Source organism: Propithecus coquereli, unplaced genomic scaffold (assembly GCF_000956105.1).
Source record: "Propithecus coquereli isolate 6110/MARCELLA unplaced genomic scaffold, Pcoq_1.0 Scaffold10, whole genome shotgun sequence".
NCBI classification, from domain to species: Eukaryota; Metazoa; Chordata; class Mammalia; order Primates; family Indriidae; genus Propithecus; species Propithecus coquereli.
Window position 1 is genome coordinate 4905630 of NW_012133858.1, and position 13104 is coordinate 4918733.

At 42.9% G+C, this 13104-nt stretch overlaps 1 protein-coding gene across 1 annotated transcript in view; it reads right to left on the bottom strand.

The window, feature by feature from the left end:
• Window positions 1-2577: 2577 nt before the first annotated feature.
• MYLK (myosin light chain kinase) overlaps window positions 2578-13104 on the bottom strand; it is a 191528-nt gene continuing 181001 nt past the window's right edge. Inside the window, exons 31-33 of the mRNA XM_012639620.1 lie at window positions 8468-8597; window positions 6847-6978; window positions 2578-4392 (exon numbers count right to left, since the gene is read on the bottom strand). Coding sequence (XP_012495074.1) covers window positions 4142-4392; window positions 6847-6978; window positions 8468-8597 — 513 coding nt within the window. The 3' untranslated portion in view covers window positions 2578-4141. The remainder of the gene's footprint in view (window positions 4393-6846; window positions 6979-8467; window positions 8598-13104) is intronic.

Genomic DNA, 13104 nt, shown 5'->3' on the forward strand with positions numbered 1-13104 from the left:
AATGTCTTCTGAAAATTGATCACAGGCCTCGGAGACTACTGGGGCTGTAGTCTCTGACATGAAGCTATTCCTGCAGTTGTGTGAGAATTTGGAATATGGGGTAAGGCCTACAGGTTAAAATTTCAAACAACCAGCAGTTAAAAATTTAACGTTCTTCCCAAGCATGATAGACCTCTTGGGTGTTTGTTTGTTTGTTTGTTTATTTAATTTAGAGACAGGATCTTGCCCTGTTGCCCAGGCTGGAGTGCAGTGGCATGATCACAGGTCACTGCAGCCTCGAACTCCTGGGTTCAAATGATCCTCCTGCCTCACATTCCCAAGTAGCTGAGACTACAGGTGCGTGCCACAACACCAGCTAATTTTTTTTTATTTTTTGTAGAGCCAGGGTCTCGCTATGTTGCCCAGGCTGGTCTCAAACTCCTGGGCTCAAGTCATCCTCCCATCTGGGCCTCCCAAAGTGCTGGGATTACAGGCGTGAGCCTGGGCACTTTAAATTCCAATGGGAAGGGAGTTATGATCAAAGCCAGTTGAGGTTAAAATGACTGTGGCTGTCAGGGTGGCTCCTCTTTCCTTTTGGTTCACTGCTGACCAAATCCTGCCTCAGCAACCCCGTCTCCTCTGCATCCACTGTATGTGCCCTCATTGGTTGTTGCCCTGTCTTAAGTGTCTCCAAGTTCAAAAGACATTGGAGATTTTGTGAGAGGAGACCAGGCCAGGAGGGGAAGAGTTGCAAAATAAAAAAAAGAAAAAAACAAAAAAAGAAAGACATTGTAGATTTTGGCCTTGTTGGTTGTCTCATATCACAAGGAATCTGACAGTTGCTTTTGAATTGCAGGAGTATTTAGATTTTGCGGTGAGAAGCACAGAAATGATACTTTTAAAATGTCTTAAAAAATTACATATGAATATAAATAATGAAGAATACCTGAGTATTGAGTCTATATAATCCAATACAATTGATGCAACTATAGTATAGATCATACTCTCTAGACTTTCACACAAGCTTTTAAGTTTTAATTTCACAATAATTTGAAAAGTGATGTGCATAGTTGAGGTAAAATTTGGAATTTCTCTTTTCCTCCTAGTCCATCTAGAGCAGTGCTAATAGAACTTTACAGACAGTTCTAGTCTGTGCTGTCCAATATAGTAGCTGCTAGTCACATGTGACTATTGAGCATTTGAAAATGTGACTCACACTGACAGTTTTTAAAATTTTAATTAAATTTAAATATCCACCTGTAACTAGTGACTACCATATGAGGCAGCACAGATCTAAAATATGGTGATGACCCCGTATCAGGATAGTCTATGTTGCAGCCACAAAGAACCCTAAAATCTTGGTGGTTTATAAGAAAGGTTTATTTCTTGCTTGTGTTATGTGCTCACTTTGAGTTGGCTGAGGACCTGAATGGATGTAGAGCAGCCACCCTCTCACATGCTGCCAGTCAATACCGAGAGCTTGCATCAGCACTTAAACACTCTGGTCCAGAGGGGGCACACATCACTTCTGCTCACAGCCCACTGACCAGGACTGGTCACACAGCCCCACCTAACCAGGAAGCCAGGAGAGAAACCCTAACTGTATGCCAGGGGGCGGAGAGTCTCAGTAACAACTGCTGCAAACATGAGCCCCCTCCTTTCAAAATACAGAGAAGGGATCCCAAGGGACAAAGAAAGCAGTACTGCATGTGTTTTCTTAAAAAGTGGAGAACTGAGTTTCTTCAGAATTCGATTATCTATTACCTCCTTGATACTCATTAGCACAGATTTATCAAAAACAGGTAAGATGTGAAGCAAAAAGCAAATTTCAAACATTTTGATAAAAAGAAAAAGTCTTTATATAAACATAGAGCTGACAGCAGTCAGCATGTCTTGTTAGTTACACATAAGAAATATCTCTCAATAAGATCTGCAATGTAAAGAATAATCCATGGATTGTGTTTATATATTTGTAATGAAAATGAATGGAAGAAAGTATATTTGTTATTTTTTCTGGTGCAGAATATATATCCTTCATTTTTTATTATCAAGGAATAAAAACAGTCTCAAAAATGTCATGTAGATTTTAGCATTATGAGGACCTGATACTGTAGAAGACATCCTTCTATAACAGAATGTTATGGTACTAAACTGATGCTTGAGAAAATTTTTGAACTAAATGTGTAAATCAGGCTACCTATATAAATAAGAACCACCTAAGTCATTCTGTTTCTTAGTAAAACACAACCATATAAGCCAATTCTTCACATTTATGGAGCACAGTGTTTGTTTTTCATGTATTTCCAAGATATATCCATGTACTCTACAGCTGGTGGCACAGAAAGAGAAGTCTGCAAAGATTGAACAAACAGCATGCACTGTGGTATCCTTTATTTAAAAATTGTGAGCTAACTACAGTTGTAGTGTTCTCATTTACCATTCTGATGGTATAATAAACTGAGAGAACATTAACACAATTTCAAGAAGGCATTAGCCTGTAAACACACATATATACCACACACACACACAACATACACACACACAAGGATTATAGTCTAAACACAAAAGTGTTGGGAAAAAAGCTTTGACTACTCTAAATCAAATAAAAACCCTTTATTATAATAAACTGTGGCAATACTGTGGCTATTATGAAAAATATTGTAACTGTTTAAAAAGCAAAAAGGAAAATACTGGCAATTTGAAACTAGCAGCAAAAAGCAGATAAAAATAGAATCTGAAGATAACATAAGACTAAGATAAAAATTCTAATGTTGATACTGTGTAGAATTGCACTGAAGTAATTTAAAATTGGTTCTTAAGGAACTATTAAAAAGTCCCTTGAAATATTAAATTGCTTCACTTTACAAACAGTGGAAAAGAAAAAAAGTATTTGGAATGTTCCACACACACACACAGGAAATGTATTAGGTATATCAATTATGGTCTTTGTTTATGACCTTCAAAAAGTTTTATAAAGAAAAAATTTAAGTGCCAATGTAGTGAAAGAAAGTTAAAAATCCCTAAAGATGCAAGTCTGAGTGCATTTATCAGGTCTAAGAATATATCCAAGGTTGGGGGCAAGGCTTGATTGATGCACATTCAAGAAGAAAAATATTGTGGAACCCATAAGGTAGGTCAAGTTCTTTGGAGAGTGTTGAGAATGAAGATACGTTAAACTCAGACTATCTTGAAGGAGATTCCAAAGTATGTGGAGTTCTATAGCTTTTCAGTTGACATCTGTTTTATAGTGGCCAGTAAATAATTAAGACTAACTTTTCAGCAAACTGGTTTTTCCTACATTCAAACACAAAGATCTTTACCATACATGCAGAGCTGATATTCTATAACAACACAAATATGAAACCTGGTTTAAGAAGAAAAGCAACATTAGCAAGGATTTTGTTTCCATGGGTTCGTAACCAAATATCTGAAGCTGCTAGACATTTTCAAAGAGGGGATAAGTTTAGATATCTTACTGATTTTAGAAGAAAGGAGAATTTATTTTCCTAAGGAAGCCAGAGTCATTCATGAGCAGGGGACCTGTCTTCAGAATTTAAGAAGTAGAATGTCCTTGGTGCTTACGGTCATAACAAGTTCAGATCCAGAAAAACTGGCTGGTGGAATGGGGAAGAGAAATGGAAAGTTCAAACGTCTGCAGCGTACTTTGGAATAAAGTATGCCTCATAAATTAGAATGGCTCAACTGCTTTCAGAATGAAGTGCAGCAATACTGGAGAAGACCCAGTTTTCTGGAGTCAGGAGCTGGGAGAGAGAGGCTTTCCATGGCTAGGGACACTCTGGGCTGAGCTGTGGCTGCGCGCCCAGAGCCCTTGTTTCGGACTTATTTTTCATTATTGCATTCAGTTGGGGAATATATGACTTTGCCCAGATAAATTTTTCTTTTGGTTACTTTCTTTCTAAAGTCAATTGGTCAGGCAAGTTACTGGTGATTTCCCTTAAATGAAATCTAGCGGCACTAAGTATCTTAAGGTGCCAGCTAATTCAAATTAATGCCCATCAAGAACTGCTGTTGCTGAAGAATCAACCCCCAAATGACCTAACTAGATAATCTATCACACTAGGTGCTTTTACTACCTTGAGTTTTTTGAGTTTAGAGAAATAGTTCTTTTAATATGACTTATAATGCTTCTCTCTGGCTTTGTTCACTCTTCCTCTTCTTCCTCTTCCCCTTCCCCTTCTCCTTCCTCCATGGTTTCTACAATGAGCTCTGCTGTACAGGTGGCTTCTCCAAGACTGTTGACAGCCTTGCAGGTGTACTTGGCATCGTCATCCCCGCAAACATCGCTAATAATTAAAGAGCAGTTCCCATCCTCATCGTAGTCTATCTGGAAGTGGCGGGACTCCCTGATTGATTGGTCATCTTTGAACCAGACGACCTCAGGGTCTGGGTATCCTGCATCACAGGGAGAGAACACAAGTTGCAGAAGTTGTTATTCAATATTTCTTATCAACTTATGCAAGCAACTCCTAAGCTACCTCAACTGATTAAGGGGGTCAAGGAAAGAAATTATGATGTCGGCTTTCAGTATCTGTTTTGATAGGTATATTAGAATATGGGCATGTACTGTAAACACTAATATCTGAAACCCCAAATAGAATATTTTAAAGTTGTTCCATTTTCCACGCATGTTGGACTTGTACCAGCCTATAATCCCAGCTACTTGGGAGGCTGAGACAGGAGAATTGTTGAAGCCCGGGAGTTTGAGGCTGCAGTGAGCTATGATCAATCATGCCACTGCACTCTAACCCGGGTGACAGAGTGAGACCCCTGTCTCCAAAAAAAAAAGATTTAACTTAAATAAATTTAAATTAAAAATAAGAGTCAAAACAAATGTGAATAGGGGATCTTTTTGGGGTGATGGAAATGTTCTAGAATTGGACTGTGGTCATGGTTATATGACTCTATAAATTTACTAAAAATAGTTGAACTGTACAATTAAAATGGGTAAACTTTATGGTATATAAATTATAACTCAATAAAGCTGATAATAGCTATATAAAACCTAAGTTAGAGGAGCTGATAATATTGCTAAGAAAAAGAAAGCAATGTCTTAGTCTGATCAAAGCAGGTAATCTGCTTATAGGTAACTGGAAATGGACTGCATTCATTAGCCTCACTGTATGCATCAGTTATGTTTCTGCAAAGCTCAGCATTAAAAAACATAAAACACACACATATATAAATACATGTATATTTTAAAAGTGTATGGTACACATGTGTCACCAATATTGTACACATATATGCACACATACTTTTAAAGCTATACAATATATTCCAACTGACTTGCTCTAAATTTTGGAGAAGTATTTTTATAGGAAAAAAATTATAGCCCCAACCAGAATAAAAATGGTGCATAAGAAATTAAGAATTCTAGCATTGTTTTCAAGTAGAACTTTGTTTTTATCAAAACAGCATCCATATACTTTAATTTCCCATCAGAGCTCCAGGAAAAAGTTATACAAATACCAAGGATATAATCCCAAAGAAAAAATTAAGTACAAAGATGATAAGTACTGTGTTATTAAAAAATTTTAAAAAGAAAAAAAGGCGAGAACTTCAGAAGACCCAAGGGCAATGGTGATGGTGAGGGTTACAAGAGTGGCCCCAGAGCTTTCGGAATTATTCCCAGTCTGAGAACCTTCACATTATCAAAGGCAGTACCTCTACTTTTTTTTTTTAATTGAATGAAAAAAAGAAAAAGATTATGGTAGGCAAAGTATTTACAAGACACTTTGATAATATAAAGAGGCAGGAGAAAAACTGCTTTTTCATTCCTAACTTTGGGTTATTTCACTCAAAACACATTGTAGAGAGTCACATAGCTGGACAATCCCACAAAGTGGGACGCACATTTTGTTCTGACTGCTGGACTGTGCTATGTGGCCTTGGAAAAATTGCTTAACGAACTTCTGCGCTTTATTTCGTCAGACCAGAATGGGAAGTAACCCTCCACCCTAGTTGGCATGTGAAAGTCACAGACTTGTAGCAAAGTGGCCTGTCTCATCTCGCCCTTTTATCTTTCTAGAATATTGCAATCTGTGGAAACTGAAATGCCATGTGTCATCAACTTTCCTCATTTCTCAGGTGCCATGGCAAGATCTCTTTCAGGTCCCTTGAGCTCTGACCCCTCACAATCCTGTGTCGGCATTATTCCTGGCAAGCGGAGAAGCAGCATGGGGATGATGGCACTGAGAGCTTTGTCCCAGGTGCCTGGATCCCACCTGGCTTCAGTCTGAAGTCACATTGCATGCTCTCTCTCTGCACTTGCCAGTCCCGTAACTTTTCCCTGTACTCCATGACATCTTTAAAAAACTTAAGGTTTCCCCTTGTCACATATGTCGCCTCACAGAGCCCGGCGAGCAGCTCATGGGTTAGACATCTTCTTGCAGGCAGGGGGCTTGAACTCTGGAGCACGAGATCACTCACCGCCCCAGGTCATGCAGCCTGCGGGTGAGTGGTAGGGCCGACTCCACATGCCGTGCCCTTTGTGCCAGCCTTTCTTCGAGAGCCTTTTGTGGGCAGCACTTCACATGCTTCTCAGTGGCTTGCAAAGCTCATTTCATCAGTAAGTGTGTTCCATAGTCCACGGATAAACCATTTTTACACTTAGGCCCAGCGGCTGGTGTAAGTAGGTGAAATATCAAATGTGCCCTGGGAGAGTCCCTGAAGGGCACTAGCTTCCAGGAAGTGGGAGTGGAGAGAGTGGCCCCTTAAGATCAGCACCCCGTCACACATTTTCCCTCAGGCCTGGCTGTTCCTGGTGGTTCCAGGCTGCACGGAACTGCCAGGGCCCTGCCATCCAGCCACAGCCTGTGTGTGGTGAAGAGAAGCACAGCTACGACTTACCTTCAATCTTGCAGTCAAATCTAGCAGCACTTCCCTCCACAACTTCTAAATCACGAATGGTCTTAGAGAAATAGGGTTTTACATGGGGCTTTTCCTCGGCGACAGCCTCGAGGAAAGCTTGGGACACATCTTCTAGAAGACAGGGAAGAAGACCAGGTCATTTCTTCATTCCTTGTTTTCTCCTCTCCTCTAGTTTAAAAGAGCTAACTTAAAAAAAAAAAAAAGCTGCTATAATTTAGCAAATAATGCAACTCCTTTCTCCCGGGGACAGGTTGGCCTGCTGCCAAATGGTTTTTGGCAGAAGACAGAACTGTGCCCAAACTGAGGAAATATTCGGCCTCCCCTCTTCCCTTATGCTGACACGTTGAAAAGGGAAGTCATCTTTAAAAAGGATTTCTGGCTGCATTTCATGCTGTTTCGGGATTTAGTTAAGGGTATCTGAGAAGGATAGAACCTCACCAGCTTTCCTGGTCTCGGTACCACTTTGCCTTCCTCCTGCAGCAGGTCCTTCACCTGCTCCTTAGAAGGGAGGAGCCAGGTCCTACAGGCATCTTCCACTTGCCATAGTTGAGTTCTCCACACTCATACTGCCTTCCCGTTATGTGACTGCGGACCAGGATGTGGGAGTGGTCCAGGGGAAAGCCATAACTTGGAGGGACTCCTCTGTCCTCTCCCTCCCCTTCAGGCTGTTTCTGGGTCATCTGGGGAGTGGCAGGAGTGGCTCAGGAGGAATCAGGCCCATGTGCTGCAGACTCTGTCCCTAGCTGCAAGAAAGCTCCAGAGCTGCCAGCTACTGGCCTCACCAATTACCCTGCCTTTGTGCACCAAAGGGATCTAGACTCAGCTTCTCGCCTGTTGGTACAAAAGCACCAGGCAGTGAAGGATGGACGGGGTCTCTGGCCAAATGAGGCACCTCAAGAAGAAAAGGGCGAGGCCTTGCATGCACCTGAAACAGGAAGACGCCGAGGCCTTCACTGAGCAGTGGATGGGGCAGTGTCTCAAAGATAGTGGAGGAGTCACGAACCCTGGGTCTATGGGCAGGGCCCTGCCGGTCACCGTCTGCCCAACTCAAATGACATGATTTAGCAGCATGAATGATGTCAAAAGAATGTGGACTATATGAGTTAATTTTTGTTTAAAACAAAACCACAAATTCAGTAGAAAGTAGGATATTAAAAATGTTACACAACTATATGTGATTTTTATTTTATTTTTGCCTATCAATATACAAGTATTGCTTTTCTAATAAGGAAAAAGGAAGCTTCTAATAAAGTCTTGGTCAATTCTTATAAAAAATATAGGGAAAAAAATAGCTGAGGTCAAGATAAAAAAAAAAATAAGTCACCGGGAACAAAGATTTAAAAAAAAAAAAAAATAGCTGAGGTCGTCTAGTTCTATTAGATAAATACCGATTTTCCCTATGAAAATAGTTGAGCCTAAGGTTAAACGAATAAAGAATAATTACTAGACTTACTAATTGTTGTCAGGACAACCCGAAAGTATTTCCAAATTTATCCTTGTAGGGTGTATTTAAAAAACAAAACAAAACCATAACCTCCAAACGCCCCCCTGTCCCCCAACCCTTTCTTTCTCATGGACTGTTGGAGAAAACCCCCCTTACCTTCAGATTCTAGTTTTTCTGCATTGAGCGGGCTGGTTGGTGACCCTGTTGAGGATTTCCTGCCACTGAGCCCTGAGATCATTGCCATAGAGGACAGTCTTCCAATGGCTCTCACAGCATTGCCCGTTTTCTGGAAAATAGACACTGGGGTTGGACTCCAGCGGTGTCCCCAGTTCCAGCCCTCAGCGCCGGGGGCTCTGAGGAGAAGAGCCCAGCCCGGGAGGAGCGGCTGTTCCCCGGAGCAAGGGCCTCCGCGTGCCGAGGTCCGGCCAGAGGAGTGAGCCCGACCTTGCTCTGCTCAGCACTATCAGCGTGTCAGAAGATGTTCGGAGAATGGAATGGGGCCTGGAACTGATGTGTGCGTTAATGTGACTAAACAAGGTCAACATGAGACAAAAACCCTTTCATACTGTGCTTCAACTCCCATAAAAGGGATAGTTTATATAAAGCAACTGCAGGCTGAGACAGCTCGGAGACTTATTGCTGACTGGGCCTGGTGGGGCTGTTTCTTGTAAAACAATGCCAGCGATAGGATTTTAATTGCTCAAAAGAATAGCTACTACAGATGACACAGGTCCTGATGTGCAAAAAAGAAAAAAGCTTTCTAGCTTTCTGTTGGCCTTGGGCAAGTCACTTAACCTCTCTGGGCTTTAGTTTCCTTCTCTATATAAAGAGAGGCTTGGACAAGATGATCTCCAAAGTCCTATTTAGTTCTGTTTATGATTCGGATGCTTAAGAGATTTTGAGAAACACTCTGGCTGGCCCCAGCACAAGTCTACAACTGTGCTGTGAAATTCTGGAGGGGTGTTCTTCTATAGTGCAAGCTCAGGCACCAAAAAGAAGCACCCAAAGAAATAAAAGGCAATGGCATTTTGCTTTTCTGAGACTAAACTTGGGACAGGACAGAATTTCTCCTGAAAAGGAAAAGAACTTGAGATGTGATTGCTTTGCATTGTGAAAATTCTACCAAGTGTAGGATTTAGGTCATGAAATCCCCGACGATGTACAGAGATTGTATCTCTGTTTCTTATCTTTCAATAAAGTTTCTCACCTTTTTTCTAAGGCCAGTGGGAATGACTGAGATAAGAAAGCTAAGGCACAACGAAGTCCTTCCACGCCTGCACCCAAAGCATCTTTTTCAGGCATTCAAATATTGTGCGTCCAGAGAGCAGATGTCACCACGGACTGGCTACTTGTGTCCCCTTCTGAGAGAGGAAGGAAGCAGCCTCTCCATAGGCACATGGTTTGCATTCACTCATTGGACCTCAAACTGTGCCAGCAAAGCCATTTTCTCTGAATTAACTTCACATGCTCAAGTATTTCAGTAAAGCCTCACAATTTTGGACTAGCGGAAAGCTATTAATAGTATACTTCAATATAAAGATTATTTTGAAAGTAAAGAACTTCAGGATGCTAAGGAATCATACAAAAAATTGTGTATGTGTGTGCACATGTGTGTATGGCTTAAGTGGAGACCTACTGCTGCAACGATGATCACTTTATGCCCCACGCCCTTCTTCCTGCAGACTGTTCTCATGCATTTTGGACAGACATTCCACCTTGCTCTGCCCTCTGGCCATCTGTTCTTGTACACATCACTGTGTGGTGTGGCTATGCTTCTGGTTTTCTGCTGCCATGGTGAGGCTGGGTCACTGGACAGAACTCAGGCAGCCCCAGGTGGATGATGAGGAAGATGGTGAGAGATGGCAACCGACCAACTGCACTGTGTGCAGAAACACCGTGCCCCGCAGAGAATGCCCCTGCAGACTGATGCCACTTGGCAACCTTTCATGCTCTTCTGGGAGAGGCTGTTACTGGTGCCATGGTTCGTTTGTTTGTTGTGCTAGCTGGAGAGTGGAGAGACCCAGCTCTTCCCATGGGAGGTTACCCTGCCCTCAGGAAAGGGTAAGAGGTGGTGTCAGCTATGGCAGCCCTCCTTACGGGAGTCAGCGTCAGACCAGCCTACTTCCTAATCAGCCCAACTTCAGACCAGCCTACTTCCTAATCAGCCCAACTTCAGACTCCGCCCTTCTCGGCACTCCATTCCCTTTATCCAGCACAGATGGGTTTGCCCTGGGCTGGGAGTCTCTAAACTCAGAGGATTCATTCCCAACGGGGCAGGTTAGCTCTCTAACCACTGATTGCTGGGTGACCTTGTGCAAGTCAGTTCCCTTCAGTGTCCTTGGGCCAGAGGATTCTAATCTTGCTGCCTCTAGTCTGCTACAGAAAGACTGAACACTCCCCTTAAGCCATGGGCTCCCTAATTCCAGACATCTGCATGGTACTGATTAGGACTGTCTCCACTTGTGTGGTGCAGAGAGATGATGTCTTTTCTTGATTTTAATTTGTAACAAAACGACTAATACGAAGTTATCAGAATGAGGCAAACAAAGGAGTTATAATATTTCAGAGGAAGTAGCAAATATATGAACAAATAAGTAGGCCTCATGTAGGGGGAATTTTCCAGCAGATAGAGATACTCAGCATATAATTTGTAAAACAGGGAGAAATGTAAAAAAATACGTGATAGGGAAAAAAATCTAAAAACAATTTACATTAGAATTCGATCTTTGGAAACTGATTTGTGAAAAAAAAAATTGGTAAGGAAGTTCTTTGTCAGAAATATATCTGTATGTTTCTAGTCTTCCAGTTTCATGCCTTTGAGCTGAGAATTGGTTGCTGCTTTACTGACCAAGACCTTTGGAAATTTTTGGAACATCAAAACAGCAAAGTTTCAGTTCTCTAATTTCCATCCTTGTTTTGAGAAAGCCTTTTTCTTGATTGAGGGCAGTTGCCAAGGCTGGGTTCCTTGTCCCTGGTAGGCAGTATCTGTACCAGCCTCCTTAATTGGAGACTGTACCTCCCTCAAGCTTGCAGAGCTAGGACGGCCCCCCAGGTTTAGGGTCTTTCGGTGCTAATACCAGAACAATCCTGGGCAAACCAAAGCAAGCTGGTCACCTCCACACCAGCCAGCGCCTGCCCCACCCCCACATATACTAGCAGCCCCAAGATTACGATTTCCTCTGAGCAGTAGATACTATCCAAATGGGATGGCCAAGCATACTCCGTGCTATGTTGAGTCTAACGCTTTCTCTCCTATTGCCCTTTGGTCCATGCCACTGGTGGTTCCCAGAAAATAAAGACAGTTGCCTCTGAGCCTCCACTTCCTAGCTTTGGTTCTGGTTTGCATGCAGAAGTCCGGCTATCTTGCCCACTTACCTACCCCCATTGCTATGCCTCCCCAACATGTCTTGTAAAATTATTTTCATACAAGTCTAAAATATATCTTCTTTCAGAATAACTTCATTCCTAGGTGAATAATATGATTAGTCATCTGTACCTAGCCTCGCCTTGCTTGTAGGGATCTGTTCCCACATCACTTCCGTCCTCCTAGGGCGTTTTATGAAAACCGTGCCAGGACAAGAAGGTACCTTCTCTGGCGCAGCTGTAGAGCGTTCTGGGCCTGCCCTGGCCCTCTTCCTCTCCCACGGCCCACCCGGCCGCGCCCCACTACACAGAACCTTGGCCACTGTGAGAGGGAACTCCTGTTCTGGGGGAGCTAAGGTCCCAGGGACTGGACTTAAAATGTGGAAAACATTTTCCTAAGGAAGCAACGGAACACAAGATGGTCAGACATGGCTGAACCAGGGAAATGGTGCTTCAGGGACATTACTTGTTGAATGGGATTTTGTGGACTACTTTTGTGTGCAATTTTGTGAAACGTGTCCACTGATTTTGTGGAAAAATCATTTCCAGATGCTGCCACCTATATTAACATGTGACATTAAGGTTCCTCCTCTGAATTCTACCCTTTTCCTCTCTCTCCCTTCCAAAAGACCTTATGGCACTGTAAACAACAAGAAAAAAATTTAAGTGATTAAAATATCAGCACAAATTATGGTTTCCTGACTGACCTGGCTGAAGGATTCCATTTGCCTCCTCTCCCACCTCCTTGTCTCTTTTATCCCCTGGGCACAGGCGTCCTCCTGGCAGTGGTCCACCTGCAGTGCTCCAAGGTGACACGGCTCTCTCCTCAGAGGACTGCCCCCTCCCGACACCAACTGCCTTATCTTTCCAGAAGTATTTCTGTGAGATCTGCTGGCCATAGGATCATGAATAAAGCCAACCTTTGATTTTGTGGACCCCTTTTTGTTTTTTGTTTCTTAAAGAATAGTTGCTACTCTGATCCTAATGACCCCAGGTGAGCAGCACAGGTGCTCCCCCCGCACTTGAGGGCGGCCAGGAGACCCACCTAAACCTTCACACAAGGGCGCCTAAGCAAGAGCCAACTGCCAGTGCAGAGGAGCCCAGGCTGCGGTGTGCTCGGGACGACAGTCCCCGAAACCCCGCACTGTGGTCCCTCGTTCACCTCTGCCCTTCTCTCAACTTTGTGTGAACTTGTACTTTTTGAGGAAACTCTGGTTTAGTCACCCTGTGTGGCAAATGACCAGTGTTCCACTTGTCCCCGAAACAGCGATTTCCTTTTTCTCTGCACTTAGGCAAGGGCCCAATGCTCCCAGGTCCCCTGAGTCTCCAGCTAAAAGACTCTGCTCCTGTCCAGCCCACCCAGGAGTGGGGTCCAGTTCCCGTCCCTGTGCCTTTTCTCCCCTGTGCTGCCACCCACCCCTTCTCTGTGT